Source organism: Paramisgurnus dabryanus, chromosome 23, assembly GCF_030506205.2.
Source record: "Paramisgurnus dabryanus chromosome 23, PD_genome_1.1, whole genome shotgun sequence".
NCBI lineage: Eukaryota > Metazoa > Chordata > Actinopteri > Cypriniformes > Cobitidae > Paramisgurnus > Paramisgurnus dabryanus.
Window position 1 is genome coordinate 12,321,320 of NC_133359.1, and position 27,120 is coordinate 12,348,439.

At 36.4% G+C, this 27,120-nt stretch overlaps 1 protein-coding gene and 2 long non-coding RNA genes across 5 annotated transcripts in view; 2 read left to right on the forward strand and 1 right to left on the reverse strand.

The window, feature by feature from the left end:
- The first annotated feature begins 1,921 nt into the window (after positions 1–1,921).
- LOC135781361 (uncharacterized) lies at positions 1,922–25,216 on the forward strand. Of its 3 annotated transcripts, none has more exons than XR_010545144.1 (4): positions 1,922–2,522; positions 2,812–2,920; positions 22,921–23,152; positions 24,866–25,216. It is a non-coding gene; the product is annotated as an uncharacterized lncRNA (long non-coding RNA). The 3 variants fall into 3 exon arrangements; XR_010545146.1 differs by lacking the exon at positions 24,866–25,216 and adding an exon at positions 24,685–24,812; XR_010545145.1 differs by lacking the exon at positions 24,866–25,216 and having other exon boundaries at positions 22,921–23,426.
- The window catches only part of LOC135781360 (uncharacterized), a 62,699-nt gene continuing 38,493 nt past the window's right edge, over positions 2,915–27,120 (reverse strand). The window contains exon 4 of the long non-coding RNA XR_010545143.2: positions 2,915–5,670. This is a non-coding gene — a long non-coding RNA (uncharacterized lncRNA). The remainder of the gene's footprint in view (positions 5,671–27,120) is intronic.
- Positions 17,621–21,845, forward strand: dusp6 (dual specificity phosphatase 6). Its single transcript, XM_065291780.2, has 3 exons — positions 17,621–18,528; positions 19,012–19,446; positions 20,268–21,845. Exons 1-3 carry the CDS (start codon positions 17,937–17,939, stop codon positions 20,579–20,581), a joined length of 1,341 nt encoding a protein of 446 aa, XP_065147852.1. The 5' UTR covers positions 17,621–17,936; the 3' UTR covers positions 20,582–21,845.

Sequence of the window (27,120 nt, forward strand, 5' to 3'; positions counted from 1 at the left end):
TCATGAAACATGCTCTTTACATAATATCTTAAAGATTTTTGGCATAAAAGAAAAATATATCATTTTGATCCATACAGTGTATTTTTGACTATTGCTACAAATATACCTGTGCTACTTAAGCCTGGTTTTGTGGTCCAGGGTCACATATTTTTTCCAATTAAATAAATGTGTTCTATTATTTTATTTCTAATCATTAAAGTAATAGTTAAACCATTGTCAAAAATGAATATGAATGACTGCAGGCTTGAGGATTTGCGCTGCATTTTTATTCTAGAGATTTGCAATGGAAATTAGGAGAAGATGAATAATGAACATTCAGTTGCACTCATTGCTCTGGTTAACATGAACTAGTTAAAATGACCTTAGGAGAGGTATTTTAAAAGGTGTACAAGCTAATGCCCCCTACCACATCCCACCCATTAATTTTCCTCTTTAGATTTTCCCCTAACACCCTCTCTGCATGTACTTGAAACAAGTCCTTCCTGTCTACTAACCCCCCCATGCTGTTATCTCAAGCTGTGTTTTTTTTAAACCCAGCACCTTTTGAAGTCAAACACTTGCACGGCCCGTAGCAAATCCTTTGACCCCCGAGTATTTTGTAGTTTTCTTTGATTGAATAACACAGGGAACCTGATGTGTGTGCGCTGAACAGAGATGTCAAGTTCAAAGGACACAAAGGTGTGTTGATCACAACAGCTGCACTTAATAAAATCTTACAGGAATATGAAAAGATAAAGTATTTGTTTTTGTTTTATACCAAATTGCCTTTTTGTTGTTGTGGATTGTTTGCATTCTAGATTAAAGTTAGTTGGTGATGGATGATCTTTTACATACTGTTGTGTCTGTGTTTTTGTTGTTTTAAATTTTTTTGTCTCGGTATTCACCTAGGATTGACGCATGGGTGGTAAAAGCATGGCAAAACTCCAGCAACATAAATGTAAACCATGTATTCATACAATTGAATACACTTAAAAATGCTGGGTTGTTAAAATTTGACATACCCAACCATTAGCTTGCATTTCTATATTTTCAGGGTCCTTGAAATCCTTGAAAGTTTGTGAATCTGGGGGAAAACATTCAAGGCCCTTGTTAGTTTTTAAAAAAAAATATACATACATAGATACAGGTCATTGAAAGTGCTTGAATCTATTCTATGCAAGAAGTTTTCTGGAAAAAATCCATATTATTCCCTGTGTAGTGTAGGATAATATCATAAAATTTTCGCTTTAAATGCTTATATCTTCTGTATGCGAATGTTGATTCATACCAAAATAAATTTTTTGAATACACATAAAAACGTCTCTGGTTACGTATGTAACTGTTGTTCCCTGAGAAGGGAACGAGTCGCTGCGTCTCATCTGCCGTACTTCCTGCGTCCCTGTAATGCCGTCTTTGGCAATATTTCAGATAGCGATATACTTCCTGGCTCCCACGTCACCCTGTCTTTGTCGTTAAGCCTCACCATTGGTTGAATTTGATATACACATTCAGACGCACTTACCCCTGGAGGCGTCCCCAAAGTGTCACCGCAGTTTAGTCCTTGAATTTGAGGGTATTGGATCTGAAAAGTCCTTGAAAGGTCCTTTAACAAGCATTTTTTGTGGTTTGAATGCTTAATTTTGTGACTTGCCAAAAATGTCTTTAAAATGGATACTTGCGTATCTAAATGTTTGTGAGACTTTGCACAATTTGTCATAATGTTTGATTCCCAACTCATTTTCCAAACTTACAGTTTGTCAGATTAGCATTAAAATAACATTTATTCTCTCTCTTAACGTTTAAAACACACATTTCGACTTGCACTTTATTTTTTCTTTGTTATGCTTACATTTCCAATGTTTTGAAAAAATGGCCATTTCCTGTAAAGTCTCATAAACTTCCGGTTTTCAAAGAAATGTGTTTTTTTCTTTCTCTAGTCCATTCAGCTGGAAGAGGAAATGTGGGAACAGACTGTCCCTGCTGCTGATAAGACCATACGGAACTTCCCACCTTTCACACACGGGATCGGTCCTTTCCATGGAACGTACTGCCAGGGGTCATTGCAAAAGCAAGAACATCCGTCCTGTCTGCCCACAACCTGTTTGAGAAATCTGACCTTGTCAGATGTTATTTACTTTGTTTGTACTGTAGAAAAGAGGAACAAAGCTTCCTGTGGGAAAGACTATTTGGTGTGAATTATAACCATTGTAAGGACTAAGAACACAAAATCTTGAATAGAGCTGTTATTGTATGGAATACTGGATGATACAGTTTTTATCCCTGTTTGATCTGTGCCCATCTTGTTAAAAATTGTAAATCAAGACCTTCCTTTTGGCAAATTGATAATATCTTTAATCTCAGATATTTAAATATTATGAGAACCGAAGTCAATAGACAAAATAGTACAGTTGATGCAAATGATTTAAGGAATAGTTCACCCAAAATGAAAATGCTGCCAATTTATTTACCTTCATGTTGTTCCAGGCCTGCATGACCTTTCTTGTTTGGAACACTGATAGGAACATTCAAGACTTGAGGGTAAGGTATGTAAAGCATATTTTGGTAATCCTTAACTTAAATATAACCTTGATATCATTATTATTGACTGAGTAGGGTCATTTCAACGATTAAAATGAAAGTAAAATTGATGATTGAAATCAAACTTTGATGCTCCTAATCTTATTTTGAGATTAACACTTAAACCTGGATTTCACAGACAGGGTCACTTATATCAAACTAAACAGTTAACTCGGTTTATCTCCAGACATATGCAACATTGTGTATGTGTCCACGTCATTGACTCCAGTCTCTTTCATCCATGTGCCACCTCAGTCATGTGCCGCTCAAGAATCCATGCTCATCCTAATCCCATTCCCGATGGCTTTCCTCTAAGCAAGACTTCCAGTCTGTTCCCATGAGGATCTTCTTTGAGAATTGGCAGGTACACTACTGTGTGTGTGTGTGTGTGTGTGTGTAAACTGTTGGATCAACTTAAAACATTACTTCAATTTGTAACACCTAAAAAATAAAGTTGTTTCAACTTAATTTATTCTCCTAAAGTGAAATTTTAAGTTTTTTTTATAATTATATTTTTAGGTGTTACCAATTGAGGTACTTTTTTAAGTTGACCCAACTTTTGACTTTTTACAGAGTATAATAGACCTCATTTTCTTTTTAGATATCTTTTACAGATATTACAAAATATGATTTTTTACTTTACTAACAGGTAATTCGTTAAAATTCATTAATTGAGAAAATGCACATATGACAGATTAATTGTTACAGCCCTAAACTCAAGTGAAAAATCCATTTGAAATCCCACAAGTAATCTAGAGTGGGGAACACGATGTACACCTCATAACTCCACAATTCAGTACTACACAGTTCAGTCTTTGTGACGCGTTTCATCCATACATTTCTAACATTTATAATGCGTTTAGAAACAATTCTCTAAAATGAAGAGTTTTTTAAGGTTTTCCACATGAAAAATGCAATACGCTTTTTGGTTTTGGCTCAATCATTCAATCAAAAAAATACTTGAGTTTGATTTATTATATTTTTGCACAAGCAATATACACATGTCTGCTACAAATGACCATTTGAAGTTTTTTTTCTATTACTTACCATTCTTGGAAAATTACACCAAACAAGACAGAAGTGCAAACGTTAAAACTTACCCCATAGGTGGGGTTAATTATTACAGGCAGGGGGTTAGTTGTAACACTTAATATGTTTCAATACTATTTTGTCTAGATACTAGATATTGCATATTGCTTTTATATATTTGCCTTTAATAGATGGGTATTTACACTATTCATCCCTCATCTAACCATAGTTCAATTGTAAATGGATACACATGTCTAAATATGTGAGAAAAGCAGCACAATTTATTTGTGACCCAGTCTGTAAAAAACATACTACAATTTTAAAATCAAATTCTGAGATAAAGAGCATCAAAGTCTGATTTTAGCCATTAATTTCATTATGATTTTAATCTGTGATATGACCTTATTCAATCAATATTAAAGATATGAACAAAAATACATTTTAAACAAGATTTTTGATAAAACAGGCCCATTTATGAGTGGCAGCCAGAAATCATTAATGTGTAGCCTATTTAAAACAACGGCAAGAATTACGCTAACGTTAGCGGTTTTCATATTGTAAGTGCTGAGGGGTTAGTTGTAACACAGCGTTACAGTTAACCCCGCTGGGTCAAAATATTTTCAAGCCCACCAAAAAGTTGCTAAGAGCTGCAGACATATTTCAAACGATGCTGTGTTTTAGTCAACAAGACACTGATTAAGGTAACATAGCATTGGTTTTGGTATCTTACACACTCAACTCATAAACAAAAAAAACATATGATGAAAAAATTTACTTACATGCCACCAAAACACTCGTTCATCAATAACTCTTTGGAAAAACATTATACATTTCTATAAATTTGCGGGAGATCGTCTTTGGCAGCATAAAAACAATACGGAAAAAACTAATTGAGTACCCCTACTTATTTATTATTGTAAATTGTTCCTAGAAACCACGGTATATACTACCATATACAGTACTAGTATACTAATGCTATAATATAAAGAAGTTACTATCAATACAGTTTATTATAATAAATACTATAGTACTATTTGAAACAATTACCAATTGTGAAAACGCTATATAAATAAAATTTTATTGAATTGAAATAGCATAGTGTTGTATTTTTTATATCGGGTAAAATAAGTATTGAACACGTTTCTCATATTTTTATAGCTCTGTTTTTTATGTGTACACGAATGTACACGCACAATCGAACGCACAGCCTGGCAAAGCATAGATTATTTGACTCGTAGGCATACGCAGACTTTCGACGCATGTACATTGCGACAAAATGCAATGCATCAAATATCTGCCCATGCGACTCCTCTTGTACATGTAATAAATGGACCATACATTGGCCTTAAAGGTGCTATTGACATTACATTTTGGTAATAATCCATGCTATCCACACATTCAAAGAAATCAAACCATAGATGTCCATAAATTAATATTAAAATATATTTACAAAAAAATGGTGACGTGTGCAATACTTATTTTACACGCTGTATGCGGGTTGCCATTGTAGATGTTAAATTAATTTATTTAAATGATAAATATTGTTGATCAGACTGATAAATCTTTTTGTTATACCACATTCAACATCATGCAAGCTTCATAAAATTAATTAACATTTTTTTTTTTTCTCAAACCACTTAGTCTTATCAGATCCTCCACTCATTGCATAATGCAATAACCATGTTTCAGACTTCGGGTTACTTCATTTTTATGACACATAGGAAGGATAATACACGCTTAGTCCACTTATGTCATCATATCTTCCTGTCTGTAAGCCTTTATGTAAGCGAATGGTCATCAGTCCCACGCTGATGTTCAGGTGTGTTATGGGAAGTCGCCGCTAATCCCAAAAAGTGCCAACAAAGCAGTGGCCTAGAGAACAGAGTGCTTTATGTAGGTGTGTGTTCTTGTCTCTAATCCTCTCCAGGTGCTCTCGGCCATTCTGGACGCCTCTAATCACTCAGCTTCTCATGGGTGGGGTGGTGGGGTGGTACCTGCCAACTGCTGTTTTGGTTTTAGATTAGCTGCTTCCTTAAATCCCGACTCTCGGCCGGATGTCCCGAACCCATCTGTCACCCACCGTCTCTTAGAACGAGGGAGCGATGATGAGTGGATAGGAAAGAAACAAGATTAGTGAAGAAAGCTAAACATTTGCATCTGGTGTCTTCATCTTGTGTTGTTTAACTGGAGAGGGATATGCGTGTTAGGTCCTGCTTGTACTTGTTATAAGAATTAGTTTACAGAGAAACCAGAGGTTAATGAATTGTGGGAATGAATGATAAGTATACTAGAACAATGTGACCATGTTCTATTTTTTTGTTCACAGAAACAAAATTGCTTAACTCTTACAAATCCACATCCTGTTGGGCTTTAAAAAAACAAATCAGTCTGGCAGTGCAATGCCTACTTTTATAACTAAACTGGTTAAGGCAGATTGATTTCAGTGACGTGAATGAAAATATTAAAGATTTATTCCTGATTTTAAGTTTGAATGCTTCTTAATGTTTGTAACATTTTCAGTGCAATCTAGTCAGCCCCATTATCCGTTATGGAAGTGGCCGTCACTTTTGGTTAACCAGTGTAAAGCAGGTTAAGAAGCATTTCCTAATCCTTTAAGGTGCTGTTGCGCACGAGACTCCGTTGGCGGTCCGCCTGGATGATAGGATGACTGTGTTTCGGACGCAAACGTTTAGCCGGGAAGCTGGCAACAGTACGTCACTGTACGTCATTTAAGCAGAAAGCTCTCTGTCTGAAGATTTGTGGTGGGATTAACCGAAGGATTGTTTATGTTGTTGGGCTCTTGTAGAGTTTTCTGTGTTGGTTATTACGTATTTATGATGGGAGCTTTATTTTGCATACAGATTCAACAGTGAACCCTCAAATAAAAACACTGACGGTGCTTGGTTTTAAGCAAAAAACAATGCTTAAACAGTCTAAGAAATAATGATACAAAAGTTTTTACTGAGACGGTACCTTTAAATAAGTACCTAAAATGTACCATTTAGGTACAAAAGTTTACTTTTTAAAAAGGTCCTGCACCAGTGTCAACTTTTGTGCCATCTTTTATGTAAGAGTGAATGAGCTGATGCAAAAATGCTTAAACATTTTGTAAATTTAGTTAAAAGGATGGACGAACCCAACACAATGGGTTGGAATTTAACCAATGCTGGGTTTTTACCCAACATGCTGGTTGTTTCAACCCATTTTTGGGTCAAATATAAACATGTTCTGTTTTTTTAACCCCACATTGGATCTGAAATAACGCAGCATTTGTAGTGTCAATGTTTAGGTTTGAGTATAGGTTGACAAAAATTATACTATGTGTATTTAGTTTAAATAACCAACACAATCTCATGACAATGCGTACATAATAAATTTACGAGATTGTACGATTATGAATCAACCATCTAATTTGTACTTTTTAGTACAACGTGCTTTCCTCGTAAGTGATGTTGGGGTTAGAGGTGGAATTTCATGTGTTTATTGCTTTCTTTTGGATATTACGTTCTTGTATGATTCAGATTGTACAATTTCATATGAAATTGCCTTGCCTCCACATAAAATATGTAAGTTTTTCCATAAAATAATGATTACCGCACTGTAAACCCAAACAGTACAGTGCACTCATTTAAAATAAGAAAACTGTACTCAAACCTGTAAAAAAATTAATAAACTTAAAGGTTTTATGTGTTTTCAACGAGTTCACCATTTAAAGTTCCACAAACTCAAATAATATGAGTCAAAGAACTTTGCTAACTCAAAAAAAAATATCTACAGGTATTACTTTACAATACCACAGCCTCATTGCAAAAAATGCTGCAAATAATTACAAACTTTTGGTGGTTGTGATGAGTTCAATTTGCAAGGTAAGCTAAGAAAGAGTCTGGCACTGCAAATTTACTTCAGTTTAAAGTTAAATTAACACGATTGGTTGAGAAGGCTTTCCAGTTCTCAGCATGCTTTGCATGAGTTTGCATGTATGTTGGAGATTTAAAAGAGTTTGCTTTTTAAATTAAATATTTATTTTTTTGTGGTTACCATTGTTCAGAAGTGTAGTGTTTGTGCTGTGTTGCTTTGTTATATAAGCAATAATTGTGTGAAAGTCAGCCCTCAGCTCGGTCTCTTCACACTTTCACTGTGGTCTTACATTTTCATGCGTCACATCTGTTTCTGTGAAAATTAAATGGTTAAAAGAAGTTTAAAATACAGTATACAAAAAATAAATGGTAAACAATACTTATGGTAAACAGTAGTTTTATGTACAATACACTTAAATATTAAATAAAATGAAAAGTAAACTTTTATGTTTGGGCTAATTGTAATTTATAAATATTCTTTACTTAAAATTTTGGTTTAAAAAAGTTGGTTTCCTAAAAACTTTTGTTGAAACTAATTACATCAAAAATTACTCTGAACTTGACGGGTGCTTGCTAGTACAATAATGTATTGTTTTTTATTGTGATTTTCACACTAAATAATTTCTCGAGTAAGCAACTTAAAATTTATTTGGGCTACTGTAAAAAGAGATTTATTGGTTTAACTTTAAAAAGTAAGTTACCTGGTTGCCTTAATCTTTTTTTACAGTGTTTCTTATATTTCATATATGTTTGTATATATATATGTCTTATATTTGTTTGTTGTTGTTTTTTGTGTATAAACAGTGAAAAGTTGGACCAACTTAAATTTTCACTTTGCTGCCTTAAATTTTTTGTTGAATCAACTCAGATTTTCAAGTCATTTCAACTTACTATTATTTATCTTGACTAGAGATGAGTTGTTACAGCTCTCTCTTTCAACTATATTGTATAAGTTGTAGCAACTTATCTCTAGTTATCTCTAAATTTTAAGGCAGCAAAGATTTTTTTACAGTGTCGGTGAAAAATTTAAGTTAAAACACGTCATTTTTTAGACTTAAATTTCAAAGACCATTTTTTTTCAAGCAGTGGAGTGGTTCAGAAGAGAATAATGATCCAGAAAATATTATTTTGTTGTCTTTCTACTAGGGATGTAACGATTCAACCGTGTGTCCCATTAAAAATGCCTGTCTGAAATCGATTCTGAATCGCAAGGCTGCGATTCTTTGTTTTATGCACAGCTTGTGCCTGTATTACGGCATTTGGTTAGTAGGAAGTCCTTATCAATCTAAAAACATTATGAGTTGGAGTCGTTTATAACGTGCATTTAAAAAAGCAACACTTGTTAAACAAAATCATTTGGAATATTCTTTATTATCATGAAAATACCTGAAACAATTTAAAGAACAGTGATATAAATATTCCTGTAGACATTTCCTGGAATAACATTTGTAATGCTACTTCTTCTGTGGCACAAAGGTAGTTTCTGCACGGGAGCGCCTCCTGGTGTTCGGATGTGCCTGGATTTCACCGTAATTCATTCAAATTCATTCATTGAGAAAACACGCATTTGCACGGTTAATCGTTACACCCCTACTTTCTACACTGTAAAAACGATTTGTTGGTTCAACTTCAATAAAGTAAGTTACCTGTTTACCTTAAAATTTTAAGTTCATTCAACTTGTCCCAAAATTGTTGTCAACTAATATTTCTAAGTTAAATGAATTCAAAATTTTCAGACAACCAGGTAACTTACTCTATTAAGTTAAACCAACTTATTTTACAGTGTATAAAATAATGCAAAAAAGAAAGTGTGTTTTCTTGTTAGACTTGCTGAAGTGACAAAGACAACCTGCAAAATCTTTCCTTTAGCACATTTGTAAGCTAAACATGTTCTAGTCTGCATCTGTTCTCTTCCTCTTGTTAAACCGACATCCGTCAGACCACGACAGCTTTAACACACGCTCGCGTGCTGACAGTGATTTTGACAAGCGACACGGACATCCGCAGGTGGTGGGGGCTCACTCGACTTCAATCTCTGTAATTATCACAGCTTCTGTTATCCATCAAGTCCACTGACTGTCTGACATCCAGAAGCTCTTAAGCACTACTGTACAGGTGGATTTAAACCAATCTAGACTCATACCATGACGGATCATTGTTTTGTGAGGCCCCGTGTCACCCCTGCAAGATGTAATGTCCAAATAGTGAGTATTTACATCCCTGAATTTGAGAAATGGTCATAAATACGACCACTGCGCTGGCTTTTAAACAAAAGGCCCCAGACCATCTGAGGCCCCAGGGCCCCATTAGCATGTGAATAATACAGTTCAGGTTCAGACAACCAAGTGTAAACTCAACTTGGAGATCCAACCCTCTTGTATTTAAGTAGTAGAGTTGTTTAGTCTATGTATTAAATATGAGCCAGTCGAAGAATGCGAGGGGTGCAACCCTCATCTCTAAACCGAGTGTGCATCTGCCCCCAAAGATCACTTGGTTATTTGACAAAATTAAAATGACACTTAAATAACTAGTTCAAGGGATCTAAAGTGGGCTAAACAAAAAAAATCAGTGTTTCTATTGAAACCCATAACCTGCTGGGTGGCCTCGAAAAACGAAGCCGCTCAGATATTATTTTGTAACCACACCAGCTTTTCGAACCCTCACACCTCCTTTGTGAGAGACTCCCCTCGAAGTGGTATAAAAGAGACACTTTGAATATGCTAGTGGGGTGGCTAGGACGCAGGTGTACCGCTTGAGTATCTCAGCTTATCGACCATCCCTGACAGCTGTCTAGAATAGCGCCAATGTCTTGCCAAAGAAGCTGTAAAAAATGTTCGAGGGTTGACGCAATGCTTCAAGTCTAACCTACCTGGCTAAAAATGGGCATGCGTTGGACGGACTCAGCCTTAGTGGGTGGCCTTGTGAGCCGCTTTCCAGGCAGCTTTTATGTCTTTGTGAAGTGAGGCTGAATATGAACCTTGCCGCTTTTGTTTTATTGTCAGTGCAGATGTGAGGACAGGAATAAAGTGCTTGCTGGGAACTGAAATTTAGTTTCGCACATCGTTTTAGCAGGAGTTTGGACTTGGGGAAATGTTTACCGGCACATTTGAAAATGACCCTTTTTAAAAGCACAGTACTTAAAAGGGCATTAAAGGGATCGTTCACTTTAAAATGAAAATTCTGTCATCATTTTCTCATCCTCATGTTGTTCTAAACCTGTATGAATTTCTTTTTTCTGATAAACACAAAAGAAGATATTTTGAATAATGATGGTAAACTGACAGCAGTAAGTGACCATTGACTTCTATAGTTGGAAAAAAATATTTTGGAAGTATTGTGATAAATGATGAAGAAAATATTTTGATAAATGATGGTAAGCACACAGTTGACAGTACCCATTAAATTCCATCATATTTTTTATTCCTACTATGGAAGTCAATGATCTACTGTGTGTTTACCATCATTTCTCAAAATATCTTTTTTTGTGTTCATCAGAAAAAAGAAATTCATACAGGTTTTTGTTTTTTGGGTGAACTATCCCTTTAATAAGAATGTTTTATGCACAGATGTACACTGGGTCCAATTTTAACAATAGGTTTAATTGGGACATTAGACCAGATTTGATGGGTTTTCACTGAAATCTTCAATAATATTGACTGATTGCAAGCATATCAGTTTGTGACATTGCTGAAATCTCTTCTGAAATTCTTAATAGAGAAATTTGTAGGATATCTGGATCTTTTTCTCAGGAAAAAAAATGTGATGCCTCCATTTGTTCTCCATCTAATCTCATTTATGTCTATGAGAAATAGTTGAATATATTTTAAGAGATATGTCATTTTTTATAATGAAACTTATTTATTTATTTTTGGTTAAATGATGTTAAAATTCACTGTATTTATTACAGCTTTAGATTTGTTTAGCCCCGCCCCTTCCTCTATGATGCACCTTTCATTGATGGCATAAAGTGTTACTTTATTCATCATCCAAGTACTCATAGTATGCAAAGTCATACAAACACACTACTTTATCAAAAGTACATTATATAACTTGAGACCTATTCACAAAGCATTGAGGTGCTGATGTACAAGTTGAAAGACCGAATAGATGTGCCCCCCAATTTGCTTTTCCATTACGCCTCAGTACAAACTAACAGGTCGCTGCTAGGACTTGCAAGAGGATATAAAGTGTTCCCCTTTCAGCCAACACTGTAATTACACACCATCAACTCCTCAGTCACCATACAAACACATAATAACCTTCATCCTGTTCTCCCTCAATTACCCGCCCCTCTCTCCGCTATTACCCAGGATACCCCGGGGCCTCCGTCTGCCTCTGTTTACAAATTCCTGTCATAGTTCTGGATCTGCAAGACCTCTGTTAAAGGGGTTGAGGAAAACAGCTGGGTCTGGAATGATGCCTTGCAGAAGGGTCTTTCTCAATAGCTCTCGAAGTCATCCGTCAAGAATGTGTTGAAATAAGAACACTCTCTCTCTCTCAGTGGAAGGAAGGGCGCGTGTTGGAAAAACTAAATGAGAAGGAGATGTTCTCAATCTGTTTATGTCAAAGCACATTTTAAATGGATTTTTTAGAGCGGGGTGATTCTTAATTCCTGCATGGGAAATCATGTCGAAATGCGTGGGAAAACATGTACTGTACATGTTGTCACTGGGTTGGTATTTTTTTTTATTTTCATAATATGTACCAGTTTGGTACAGATATGTAGGCCGAAGTCAAATAAACTATACTTTGCAGGGCTTTGCGTTTGACTGTGTGCATACGTTTGGGTACATGTAAAGAAACAGACTATAGTCTGGGCTAAAGGTACCAGTGTGTAGCTTTGCGGTACCAATATTTTAAAAAAGGTACCGTCCCAGTGACAACTTTTGTACCTTTTTTCGAAGAGTGTACTTATCAGCAGTTAAAGTGGGCATTTCACAAGACTTTTTTTTTACATTTTATCAAATACATTTTTGGTGTCCCCAAAGTATGTATGTGAAGTTTTAGCTCAAAATACTGTATAGATAATTTATTATAGCTTGTTAAAATTGTCACTTTGTAGGTGTGAGCAAAAATGTGCCATTTTTGAGTGTGTCCTTTTAAATGTAAATGATCGCTGCACTTAATGGCAGTGCCGTGGTTGGATAGTGCAGATTAAGGGGGGTATTATCCCCTTCTGACATCACAAGGGCTGCCAAATTTCAATGATCTATTTTTCACATGCTTGCAGAGAATGGTTTACCAAAACTAAGTTACTGGGTTGATCTTTTTCACATTTTCTAGATCAATAGAAGCACTGGGGACCCAATTATAGCACTTAAACATGGAAAAAGTCAGATTTTCATGACATGTCCCCTTTTATTGTGTATGCAATATGCATGCTACATGCATCATGTTTTTACTGTCATGTGACCCGTATGTTTGATGAGCTATAACAACATCCAAGAAAGTAAATAAGTACAATTTAATCATGAGTGAATACATTTCTTGTATTTGCCTGTGTGGGAACAGTTTGAGTCAGAAACTAAGATGGCAGGCCAGAGCTCGACCTTTTTTGGGGATGAAATATGCAATTTCTGAATGCAGAACTTTTCAGTCATAAAAACACCTGCAAGGCCTGAAAGAGATCAAGCTTCAGCCAAGAAAAAGTAACGCAAAAGTAGCTTAAAAGTACGTAAGCATTTTTTGGGGAGTAACTTAATATTGTAATGCATTACTTTTAAAAGTAACTTTCCCCAACACTGGTAATTTCCGGTTTTGAAAATGTTGGATAAAAATACCAAAATTGAGAGCTGCTTTTCTAGAGCAGTGGTTCAATTTCCGACCCACTCGAATATGTGTCATCCATCCCGGGATCCACCAACATATTTGTGAAGGAAATATGAGAAAAATACACATTTTACCTCTTTTATAACTGAGTAGTTTTTTTATTTTCCTTGGCATTTTATTAATGAAATGTACGTTTAATTGAAATATCAAAAATTGTTTATGGTATATCATCAAAATCATTGTCATTGCTAGTCATTAATTGGATTTTGCACGACCCACCTTATCCCACTGTGCGATCCCCAAGTGGGTCCCGGCCCACAGTATGAAAACCCCTGTATGAAGTCTTGAAGGGTGTTAATGAGAAGCAAGATAGTGAAAATGATCCTGACTATGACATCACAGTAGGCTTTTGTGATTCATTGCGGACAGAAAATGCACACCCTATTGGGTGATAATGGTTTTATAGCTGTGCGCATCCTGATCGATATTGTGTCCTGGACATCTACAGTCACATGACTGTGTGCCCATATGTATGAGGCTTGACCCATTTATACCATGAATTATTTACTGTGAAACAAACTGATGGCATTAAAATGCGGTTCTGTGACGTAATGGTTTGTTGATGACTGAAGACAATGGGGTCTCGGTTGTATCTGAACAATTTCTCGCCTTACTTCCCTGTTTAACGGTCTGCCTTGGCTATTTGTGTACTGCAGTTTTCGGGCGAAACTCGTAGCTTCCTGTTTTGATCAAGAGATGTGTTGTTGTGCACCACTAAAACCAGCTCAGTCTTGAAACCTCTATTAGATTCCCAGGAGTGTCCTGTAATTTGTCCCTCCTCTTATCTTAAGGCAAACCTATTTATTGTTCCTCCAAGAGTATAAGCTTGCGATTGAAATAAAGACTTGGCTATTGATGTGTATATGAATGTTTGGTTTGCATTATAAATTGTAATTGTAAAAACTGCTTCACACCTAAGACAAGAATATTAACTTGGATGATCCAGAAATGCACGTTCAAAAAATTAATGATCAATAACTATTACCCGGTTCAAATCTTTTTTAGATGCAGTATTTATTTACTTTTTGAACTCCAGCTGTTCACAAATGTGCACAGACACACAAACCTCTGTATAAACTCTCACAAAAGTCATACAATAATAAGAAAAGGAAGTAAACATCCAGTGGACAGGAAGCTTCAGTGTATCATAGGAATGGAGGTGGGGGCAGCGGTTACTTTAGGAAAAGAGACACCCTGGTGATACACAGTACAACCAAATTGACCTTTTATCCCATGAGCACCGCAGGACGCCCATCCCCAGAGCCATGTAGCACAAGCAAGCTGGTGGTCGGTGGGTCAACAAAGAGCCTGATGCAAGACAGAGACTCGCACGATGGATCTGACAGATAAAAGCGGAGCCGCCATTGTTTAAACCTCACTGACTGGAGGGCCTGGTGAGCAGCCAAACTTACAAAACACCCAGGAACTGGGAGGGGTTGTCGCAGGCAGGGGGTTGTCACGTGGTCGTTCCCAAAGAACCGTGTGATGTCAAGTCACTTGTTTTCCTAAACCTCAAGTGTATGCGGGCATTTGAATGTATTTGGATAAAACACTGACTTTTTAACTTGTTGGACCTGAATATTTGTACATGATTCTAAATGGTCCGTTGCGTAGATTTGGGTAAATGAAAATATGTACGAAGTATTTGTATCTTTTAACCACAGGGCTGTTTTGTACCGTGTTTTTTTTTACACACCAGATATCATCTGTGCTGTGGTAATATCAGCAAGGTCTGAGCTGTTATCAGTTAGCAGGAGCCGGATGACCCGCATGTGTCTATTTGAAGGATGGTCAAACTTTTGACTGTATAGCCTCAGTGCATATCTCTTGTTGGGTCTTGCGTGAGTAGCGAAGCCACAGAGACTATGAAATATGTTTTTAGGCAGCATGATTTGATCTTTAACTTATCAGAACTTTGAGGAAAGAGAAATTATATCCGGTTGAAGTGAGATAAAAATCGGAAAATCTACGTACCAGAATTATTGTACTGTATTTAAAAATCAAATGCAAAAGAGAGATTTTAATACACAGATGACCTAATGTTTACTCATTCTCGGTTAGTAATAATGTAAACTGAGTAAGGTGCTCTTGTAAAGCTCAGTGAAGAGCATTGTGGAGTTAGCATAGCAAAAAGTCATGGGTCCAAGCCCAGGGAACAACACACATGGTGATATAAAATGTTTAAGATGTATTGCACTGCAAGTTGCTTTGGATAATGATGTCTGCCAAATGTAAATAGAGCAGCCATAGAGCTCAAGGAGGTAATACATAATATATTAATAATGTAATTCTCATTCATTATTATTTTTTTTACTTCAAACTTTGTGCAACAGATATGTAAAAAAATGTGCATTTAAAAACAAACTGTAAAAAGTGAAAGCTGCTCTACTTAAAAAAAAACATAAAAAACTTACACCTAAAAAATTTTTTTATAAACTTTAAGTGAAAATTTTAAAGTGAAAAAAAATATAAAATTACTTCAATTGGTAACACCAAAGTGAAAAAAGTCAAATTTTTAGGGGTTACCATTTTTAAGTTGATCCAACTTTTTACAGTATATGAGCCCAAGTCGTGCACTGTATAAATGACTTGTTGCACTTACACTTTTTAGTTTAATCAACTTGAAATAACAAATAATTTCAACTTTCTTGACTAGTGAGGAGGTGCTATAAATGATAAAAAAAATAAAGTAACTTAAGCTAATTAAACTTAATTTTTATAATTTATAGCAGCTCCTTACTAGTCAAGAAAGTTGAAATAAATTGTAAATTCTTAAAGTTTAAGTGCAACAAAGTTTTTTTACAGTGTGGAAATGTCTGTTTCAAGACTCTTATACTTCTAAGAACAGATTAGTCAATCATCTTAATTCCTGTCAGATACTGACACACTGCCATCCTGATAAATATAGAGAGAGCATTTCTATCAAAGACAAAAGCACATCCAGATGATTTCTCTATAGGTTGTAAAGCAGTTTCCAAAGTGGATTACAATGAGAATACAACTTGGACTCCCTGGGAGGATTTTTACAAGATACAGGATAATGGCTATTATCTAGTACTGAGCTAGGTTTCATATGTTAAACGGGTGAAACTGAACACACCTTTGGCCTGTGTGATTGTTGTGCATGTGAATGATGAGAGAGAGCCTTGATGAGCAATTAAAGGGCATTTCAGTGCCAAATGACACAGGAGACGAGATGACTGTATGTTGATCAAGTTGCCTTACTACATTCATTTTGACTAAAGTGAATGTAAACATATATATGATCAAACACAATTTGTCGCTATTATTGTTACGTTAGTTCAGTTCATTGCATGTTATAATATATTCATATAGTGGGTTTTATTTATACAATCACTGTATGTATTCACTGTAAATATTACATGATTGAGGAAAAATAAATTATATATATATAATTGGATACTCCACGCAGATGACATTTGAGTAACTTGTTTGTCACAACTTTTGCATTTCTAAGTGCACATACTTGACCAAATCTATAAAACATTTCCCCGTTGCTCTGTTTATTTCAAGAAAATTAACTGATAGCTGAAATGTATAGCAGTTGTATATAATGTAAAATATTATACCAAAACATCTGAGTAATTGTGGGCGAAAATGAAGAATTCATTGCAGCTGTTTGGGGATTTGTGAGATTATTTTTAAAGCGTGCACAGATGGTATGTTGATATGCAAGACGACATTAAGTACAGTAGGAAATTACTGGAGGAGGTGAGGAGGTCACATGGGGGACTGCAATTCACATGTGGTGTTAAACTATTTTGATGGGCCAATTTATGTGTTTATTGGGGTGATCATTTAATGAGCGACACACCTCCCATTGAAGGGCAATCGTTTAGCAGAACAAAATAATCAGAGAAAAAAAGTCATAAAAATGAAAATAAATGTAATGCCATTAAACAATCGTTATTGTATTATTTAAATATTAAATAATATTTTAAATGTTAAATAAATCCTAAATAATTGTAATGTATTTTTTAAATATCTTATTATTACTTGTTTATGGATATTTTAATATTGTAACGAAGCTGAAAAGCAGACAGGAAATGTGTAAAATACATTTATTTTATTCTACAAATAGTAGCTGGTCGAAACTAAAAATGCGGCTGAAGTGGGTTCAAGTGTGTAACCTGAGCACGAGGTACACAGAGCCTCCTTGAAATACACACACAGTCACACACTCCTCCTTCCTCCCCGTGCTGCTCCTCTCTACTGTTTGTTTGCACTCCGCTGATCCGGAGCGGAAATTCCTTTCCGTTTTTGTGAATGACAAACTTATTAACAATTCATCAACACAGTCCGTTCCATCCGGCCCCGTTTCCACGGCGACGCCCGCCCATCGTCTCCTGATTGGCTGACCGACATAACGTATCCATTGAAACGCCTCGCGCTTGTATCCATTCACGAGCTTGCTGAGACAGAGAGCACATCACAGACGACGAGAGAAGAGAACACGGTGTACCCTTGCAAAAAATATCGAGAGGAAATAAAAACTTGCGCTTCTTATGTGAAATCGACATTCGACTGGATCTTTAAATCGATTTTTGCTCATTTAGAAAGTGGGGTTATATAACTGCAACTCAACGTCAGTTGCGCGCTCACTGGCTATAGTGTGAGTCATTGATAAACGCACGGCGCCGTTGCATGAATGAGGTGGAAGTGAAGCGAGTCTGCGCGAGTCGACTCCCGAACCAAAACCCGAGGATTTCAGTCGCCGAACGACACGCAGCAGAAGAGACTTTCGCATCGTTTCGTACGAGCTCACCTCGATGCTTCAGGCCTGAGTGCGTACTCGCAGCGTTTTCTCCGCATTTTCAGTCGCACGCTGTTTCACTAATGCTCGACAAATTCAAACCCGTGCAGTTTGATTCGGTCATGGCTATAAGCAAGACGGTAGAGTGGCTGAAGGAGCAACTGCAGACGCGCAAGGACTGTTTGCTGGTTATGGACTGTCGAGCGCAGGAGATGTATGAATCATCGCACGTCGAAACGGCCATTAACGTGGCCATACCGAGCCTCATGCTCCGGCGGTTAAAGAAGGGCAACTTACCCGTCAAGTCACTGCTCGCGAACGGGGAGGACAGGGAGACGTTCGCGCGGAGGTGCAAGACGGATACGATCGTGTTGTATGACGAGTACAGCCGGGAGTGGAATGAAAATATCGACGGCGGATCGGTGTTGGGTTTACTGCTGAGGAGGATGAAGGACGAAGGATACAAGGCTTTCTATTTAGAGGGTATGTTTGTTTTAAATCCCTAAATTATTTAATTTGAACACTAGAGTAAACATAGTAAATGCACATTGTTTCACTATAGTGAGTTTAGCATTACATGTATTAGCAATGGTTTAACTTAACTATAGTGTTTGTGTAGTAAAACCATAGTAACGTTAGCTAGCTACAGATTTATTATGATCACTGTTTAGCTATGATACATATGATAGTAATGATAATCAATACACAATATATATTTATGTAGTAATTATATAGTAAGTGGTTTACTATAATAAAACTATTGTAATAATCATTACATTAAATTTTTTTTTACAATATTAAAACCATGATTTATTTTACTAAAGCATACCATATTTTTAGTAAAACTTTGGTAATGCAAATGTTGGTCAGTGCACCATAAACAATTCCTAAGGATAAACCATTGGAGGTTGTTACATTATATTATAATGATTTTAAAGGTAACTAAAATTCTCTTTTAACCCACAGGTGGTTTTAGTAAATTTCAAACCGATTATCCAACTCTCTGTGAGACAAACCTGGACGGCTCCTCCAGCAGCAGCTCACCGACCTCCCAGGTCCTCGGGCTCGGAGGGCTCCGGATCAGCTCCGACTCCTCGGACATCGAATCAGACATCGATCGAGATCCGAGCAGCGCTACGGATTCAGACGGAAGCCCTCTGTCCAACCCGCAGCCCTCTTTTCCTGTGGAGATCCTGCCGTATCTGTATCTGGGCTGTGCGAAGGACTCCACAAACCTGGATATTCTGGAAGAATTTGGCATCAAGTACATCCTGAACGTGACTCCCAATCTTCCCAACATGTTTGAGAACGCCGGGGAGTTCAAGTACAAACAGATTCCCATCTCGGATCATTGGAGCCAGAATCTCTCGCAGTTCTTCCCAGAAGCCATCAGCTTCATTGGTAAGAATCCCTTTTTTTTTTTTGCACAGTTAGCACAGAAATGGGCTCGTAAAGGATTTATTTGATATATTTCAGTCCGTGGTTAATAAGCAATATTAAATACAAGTGTTAGATTGCGTTCGCAGCGGAATAAGTCACTTTGGATCATGCATACGTTTAAATCTTTTTAACACCATTTTGAAACAAAAATGTAGTGCATGGGACCTAAAAAAAAAATAAATAAAAAATAGCAAGTGCAGTATTTTTTGTTTGCATAGTAACATATCCTAGGGTTGTGCAATTGGGCTACAAAGGCTTATGATGAAACAGGAGACTGAGGGGGAGGCAGTAATTTGAGCTCGACAGGAAGGAAGCAGCATTGAAAGTAATCTAGGACAGAGCAATGTTTCGCCACACAATGAGGACCATTTAGAGGGTAGTGTTGACATCCTGTTAGCCTTGACGGGGTGCTGCCTTGACTTCTACATTTACACGCCCAAATGGTGCCATTGTCAAGTAACCTGGTGAGCGGAAGGATCATTTGATTAACCATAATAGCCCATTTCCATGTCACATTCCCTGAGAAAATGGACCAGTTGTTTTCTCTCCGTTCGCGGTCATGCACCAGAAAGCCTGTTAAATGAGATCCTTTTTTTGTCAATGGTGGGACTGTAATGAATTGTGACACACTGCCCCCAGAGCTAATGTATAATCACGCATTCATGAGAATGCACGCTACTCGGTTAATACACTGACTTGTGAATTGAGTAGCAAATATACTAAAATTGCATCTTTGAAGGAACTGAAAACTAAATATGTTGTTTTTCTCTGTTTCTCTTCAGATGAAGCTCGTGGACAAAAGTGTGGCGTTCTCGTTCACTGCCTCGCAGGTATCAGCCGCTCGGTAACGGTGACGGTTGCCTACCTCATGCAGAAGCTCAACCTGTCCATGAACGACGCCTACGACATCGTCAAGATGAAGAAGTCCAACATCTCCCCTAATTTCAACTTCATGGGACAGTTACTAGACTTTGAGCGTACGCTGGGGCTCAAAAGCCCGTGCGACAATCGCGTGCCCGCTCCGTCCCAGCCCTTGTACTTCACTACGCCGACCAACCACAACGTCTTTCAGTTGGACCCTCTCGAATCTACGTGAGGTCCCGCCACGACAATCCCCTTTTGGCTCTAAAAGTGTTTGAATCTCGAAACATGGGTTTCTTTTTTCGACGCCTGTCAAGGGGTTCCTGACGTTATTGAGTCGGCTTGAGACGACAGCTGATCAGAGAAGCCACTGATGTGGGGCATGTGGTGTGCCCAGAGCTTATAAGCTGCTGTTTAATGGAGACAAAACAGACATTATGTGAGACTGTACATCTCCGAGACTTTATAAAATAGTTCTTTTTTCTATAAATATATATATACAGATATATATATGTGCATATTCAAGCATGGAAAGACTACGGAAAGAAATTCTATGGATCGTCCAATATTTTATGACTGGGGCTGGTGTGCCAAAGAGACTGGAACTGAACAATTACAAATACTTTATTTGTTTTGTTTAGCACTTGCACCTTCAATTTGTATGGGTGTGTGATATTCTTGTCTTCAATGAAGACTTGCCTGTTTTGGGATGAGACTCCCTTCGGTAATGATGGCAGTGTGTACTGTACTCCAACTTATTTGCGTGGAGAAATTTTTGAAACATTTATACACGTGTATAGTAAATATGTTGATAAGCCTTGCCATAGTTAGAATACACCTGTTTCAAAGGAACAACCTTTTCTTCTCTTTTTGTCGTCCTTATGTATACAAAGTACTGAATATTGATCAATATTACATTTATCTGAGTTTAAATGCCAAAAATGTTAACATGTTTTGCAAGATCATTCATGTGTAAATGTATAATATATTTCTGTTTTTTCGCTTTAGCTTTTCACCGCCTTTTAACCACCAACACGAATCATTGCTATCCCTTGCCTTAGTTCTGTACATAAGAGTGTCATCGTGCAGTAACCTGACCAATGCCCCATAGGCGTCCCATCAGCTATCAATAATCGTGAGCATCCATGTGTTTGTATGTGTACAAGGCGTTCCCCGAATGCTTTCTGATGCATGCACATGTATCGCCTTTATAGTACTCATATTTTTTATTATTCTGGGGACATCGGATTGGTTAAGGCAAGAAATGCTGATTTTTTTGTGGTCTCTGTTGATAAAGATGGGAGAGGATTTTATCTCTCCTCTTCAGGGAAGTTTTTAGTGAGAAGACATGTTGGGTTGGTTTTAAGGGGTTTTGCTGTCCATTCAAGCGAAGGCCTGTTTTGGGAGGGGCTGTTTTTACGAAATCACTCCCTTCAATATTACGAATGTAAAGAAATGATAAGTTATTAATAAATTGCTATTTTGTCTATTCAAATCTACTTACGACTTGTGTGTTTATGTTTGTAACTCTCTTAAATTTACATTTTAAAATGTCAAGGAGGTGCCAAGAACCATTTACATTAGCGATGCACCGATGTATCGGCCTATAATCGGTAACAGAAGATAAAAGCAATTTTCAATAAAATACTTTTTTTAACAGCACATGATCAAGGCAGATTATATAGGATTTTTTTTATTGAATTTTAATTTATATGAATAATAATTTGATGCGAAGAGTATAACGCAAAACTATCGGTATCACTAATAGTCATTTTAAATCCAGGAGTAAAGTTTGTTTTTTACGTTTAAGCGAACGTACGCGCGTGGTCATGCAAAGTATAGTTTATTTGGTCATCGTTTTTCATCGATACATCCCTAATTTACATTTTACAAGTATTGATTTAGCAGTCCCACAATTGGAATAATACATTTACCAGCATGTGGTTTAATAATCGCTAAAAGTACTTAACTTAGTATTCCATTGACGAAGTTAACCACCTTTACATGGAGTCAAGATTAACCTTTTACACAACAGATAAAATTAGCTTTGAGTCCTCAAAGATAAAGTGTTACTGAGTGTTAAGCAAAACAACTTTCCATGTGGACAGGCTGGTATTTCCAGGTACTGGTTAGTTATGGTTAATGTTCCCTCAGGCACTTCCTGACAGGAGATAAGTGCTTTGCAAGCTTCTACACTAAAAGCAAACCGTGACAAAACAAGCCGTAACCTGACACCCTCTTGCTTTTGCATAGATCAGATAAAGGGAGAAACCGTGTGGGTGTTAAAACAGGGTGTAATACTTATTTCTGGCAATCAGAAATAAATATATATAAATATAGCTTTCCAATAACAGTGAGTTTTACACACTATTACATTTACGCATTTGCAGATGCTCTTATCCAAAGCGACTTACTTTGCATTCCATCTATATATTTTATCAGCAGTGTGTTCCCTGGGAATCGAACCCTTGACCTTTGCAGCTATCCCCATTGAGCCACATGAACATTATATGTATTTTCCTGTAGCTAGATATAAGCTTGAATACTATACATTATAAATATTGTATTTTACAGGTCTACTAAATAGTAAAAAAACAGCAGACAGGCACTATACTTGGCCATTGTGCTAATCCTGTGTGAAGGGTTTCAGGCCCTGGCGTGCTCATGTGACAGACTGGGCTGTGAAGGATTTGCCAACATGCCCAGCAATATCCGGTGCTCAAGTTCCAGTGACCCCAACACCCTCCAAACGTCAGGCGCCATCCACCAGCACCATACTCACAAGCTGCATTCTTTGTGTTTTTATGTGAGTAGTGAATGCTACCTCTGGTTAGATGACCTCTCCTGTTGTCAATCACACGTAATAGGCAGGTGCATAGCCAGCCAATCATTTTGGCTGCAAACGGAAGGCTGGTTCCTCCTCCACCAGACGTTACACTTTTAAAATGTTTAAAATGGTGGTGGTGGTTGATGAGAAACTTCTTTTATATGTAAAGTGCTTTGAGTGCTGCAGAAAAGCGCTATATAAATGTAACAAATTGTTAATCAAAATGTAGCTCAATTGGTAAGTCATTGATTTGATTCCAAGGACACCCACATATTGATAAAATATATAGCTTGAATGCAATTTAAGACGCTTTGCGAAAGCGTCACCAAATGCATAAACGTAAATACAAACTGTAAAATATATACTGTAGAATTTACAGGATTTAGCTGGGAGAAGTTGCCAATAAAGTCCTGTAAAATTATTGTGAATTGCTATAAAATGGAATGCAATATTGGGGCTTATCCTGGTCCCAGACTAAAATGCATGTTTGAGCTGCTTTATTTCAAAACACCTTACAGAAATTTGTTTTTGTATTACAGAAAATTTCTGTAATTTAGTGTGCCCATTATTTTTCGTACATTTTTGCACTATTAACTTCATATGAATTCATACGATATAGCCAACCCATTAAATGTGTAAAAATTCTCATGAGATCAGGCTGGAATTACAGTATATTGTTGTTTTTTAATCTTGTTTTATGTGCTACAGTAATATTTTTTTTTAATTGCAATAAATTGTAAAATATGTACGAATTCTTGTGAGATCAGGCTGAAAATACAGTATATTGTTTATTTATTTTTGTAAATAATTAACTTATTTCCCGCCAGCCATTTTTTGAAAAGTTGCCCATCAGTATTTCTTTTGTGATTTTCACAAAAGTTTTACAAAATGCCTTCCAGGAAAATTTTCTAAAAATATATAAACATACAAATATATCAAATGAAAGAACAGACCCTCTGCTTTCAAACAAACAACAAATAAAACAGGAAAAAACGATTCATCCTATCTGTATTTTTTCTCTCGCTTATAAACTTTTTTTTAGCAAAAAGCTGTAATAATAGCATTTTGTTAAGGAATTTTGTTAGAGATCAGATTCAGAACGATAATCAAAACATACATAGAGTTTAAAATGAGTAAATAACGTTTTGGCTTCAGTTTTTTATAAATTCGTGCGCCAACTAGTGAATAATCACGGTATTGCAGATTGACATAAAAATTCTTCAGAAACACATTTTTTCTCTTAATTGACGACATAACTCGTCAATGGCAGGGAAACAGTTAATAAATAATAATAATTATTAAACTTGTTTTGTGTGTTTCAGTATTTTTTTTTTAAATTCCAATAAATTGGGTTTAACTGCATGATAGCATTTTATTTCTATAAAGATGATTTTATTTTATATTGCGTATATAAAGCATCAACTGGTGCTTTAAAGAAGCATTAAACCAATGCACTGATCTGAAGAATTCACACCAAGAATGTTATTTTTTATCTCTAAATAACCTCATAGAAAACCATCCTGAAGAAGAGAGCCCTTTGCTCTGAAGAACAAAAACAAAGTCACGGACATCGTGTGAATTAAAAGCTGACACATCCTGATTATACTGTCAACATGGTGGAGGTGTACAGGCTTCAAAGGGTTATGATGGTAAATCTATTGTTTCATCTCTCTGTTCTTCCATAACAAACAGCTTATCAAGACTAAACATCCTGGAGGTTATACACAGGGCAGAATGGAGCTCCAGTGTTGTGAGCAAACATCATAGTGGGTACAGTGGATGTGCTGTTATCACACTTAACTGCTACGGGCTCCACTCCAAAACCACCCACATGGAGAATAAGAACTTCCGCCAACGTGGGGAGAAAGCTCAACCCTGGCAAAGTGATCTCTTTACCTTCTGCTATCTGCATCTCTCACCCACATTTAATGAGAAGAGACTTCCGAGATCTGAATCATCAGCTACAGTAATGTTAATAGTACAATTTTGTAGAAACCAATGTGTGAATAAAAAATAGATGGAGATTGGAAATCCAGTGTTCCCTGGAAATCAAACCCACAATCTTTGCATTTGCGTCATCAGTTGAGCTACAGAAACTCGGGATGTTAAACAGTAATGTCTATGTGTTTCTATAGCTTGAACATGTATATTAGACAAAGAGGTTTGTAGTACACTTTCAGTTTGTGTAGGGGGAGCATTTCATTTAAAATTACAAACGTAATAATCCTCAGACCGAATGGTCAAGACCTCCACCTCCGTACAGACTCTGGAATGCTGCAGAGGAATGTCTTCCAAGAAGCAGGCCACATAGAAACGCTTTGTTTGGGAACCAAGCCTTTGTTTTTTTGTGTGTCACTCGATTCTGGACATCAGGAAAACAACACTGTCGCTCAGCGTTGCATCGCAGCCCACGCTGCTTTCTCCATGACAAAAATGGCATTGGATTCCCTCTTGATTTAAACCACATCATGGGTCTGGGCTCTCCAATTTTTGCTGTATCTAACTCAGCGGATCCAAAAGCTCAGGTGTGTGTTATCCTCAAAGGATTTCACAACAGTGAAGCTCTAGTTGTTCTGGCACCCGATGAGACAGCTCATATAAAAATAGAGCTTTACATAAATCCAATCTGTAGCACTTATGACTTATCTTACATTATGACAGGTACAGCTGCCTCTCTCGAATCCCTTTGCATTTAGCAATGGTGTAATACAACAATGGTCTGAAACAACCAATATACATGTCTTGTTTTCAGTAAAAATATAAAAAAAATCTTAAATTAAGATGCTTTTTCTTTATTAGCAAAACGACCCAAGAAAATAAGTCTAGTTTTTAGACCAAAAATATCAAATTTAAGTGATTTTGTGCATAAATCAAGCAAAACAATTTGCCAATGGAATAAGCAAATTTTTCTTGAATATTTTGGCAGATTTTTTTATGCACAAAATCACTAAAATTTTATATTTTTGGTTTAAAAACTAGACTTATTTTCTTGGGTTGTTTGATTCATCAAAAAAAGGCATTTTAATTTAAAAATGTTTAGATATTTTTACAGAAAACAAGACAAAAATACTAAGAATTTTTTTCTGGAAAATCTTTTTTTGCAGTGTAAAAATGGTTCTCACATTTTTAAGAGTGTTGCTTACTTGCCCAAGTTTGGAGAGACCATAACCAAGACTATTCTCGTATTTTATGTTCTGTAAATCTGTGAGATTTTACACCTCTTTTTATAAAGTGGCACTGTTTTTAGCCACTTTACTATTGAGAAAACTTTAATCATGAGCGCTCACACCAGCCGAAATTTACCGCATAGGGTTCGCAATCCTACCTCAATAATTTATTTGTGTTCATGGACACGATTTTCCTCTTTTATTCGTGTCATTGAGGACGAATGTGTTTTCAGTATTTTCATTAAATTGTTTTTGCGTGTCCCTAGCATGACTTTCTTTTTCGTGTCATTTTATGTATTGGTTTTTCCTTTTTATCTTCTATTTTTTAATCATTGTCACTTGGGGTAAGGTTAGGGTTAGGGATTTCATTTTATGTATTGGTTTTTCCATTTTTTTTCTATTTTTAAATCATTGTCGTTTGGGGTTAGGTTTAGGGTTTGGGTGTCATTTTATGTATTGGTTTTTCCATTTTTTTCTATTTTTAAATCATTGTCACTTGCGATTAGGTTTAGGGTTTGGATGTCATTTTATGTATTGTTTTTTCTATCTTTTTCTATTTAGGGTTAGGGTTTGGATGTAATTTTATGTATTGGTTTCTATTTTTTTTCTGGCGATTTTTAAACTATTGTTTCTTGGGGTTGGGGTTAGGGTTTATGTTAGGTTGTCTGAAATGTAAAGTCGTTTTAACCCTAACCTACAAGCTTCAATGATAAAAAAAAATGTAATAAATTGAGAAAGCCATACATAAAATGACACGAAAAACAATTTAAAGGGGGCATA

Excerpts from the sequence above, each read along its gene's own strand:
- dusp6 (XM_065291780.2), top strand. The coding sequence starts at position 17,937 with ATGAATGAGGTGGAAGTGAAGCGAGTCTGCGCGAGTCGACTCCCGAAC. Across the intron at positions 18,529-19,011 it reads CAAGGCTTTCTATTTAGAGG|GTGGTTTTAGTAAATTTCAA; the intron begins GTATGTTTGTTT and ends TTTAACCCACAG. Across the intron at positions 19,447-20,267 it reads AGAAGCCATCAGCTTCATTG|ATGAAGCTCGTGGACAAAAG; the intron begins GTAAGAATCCCT and ends GTTTCTCTTCAG.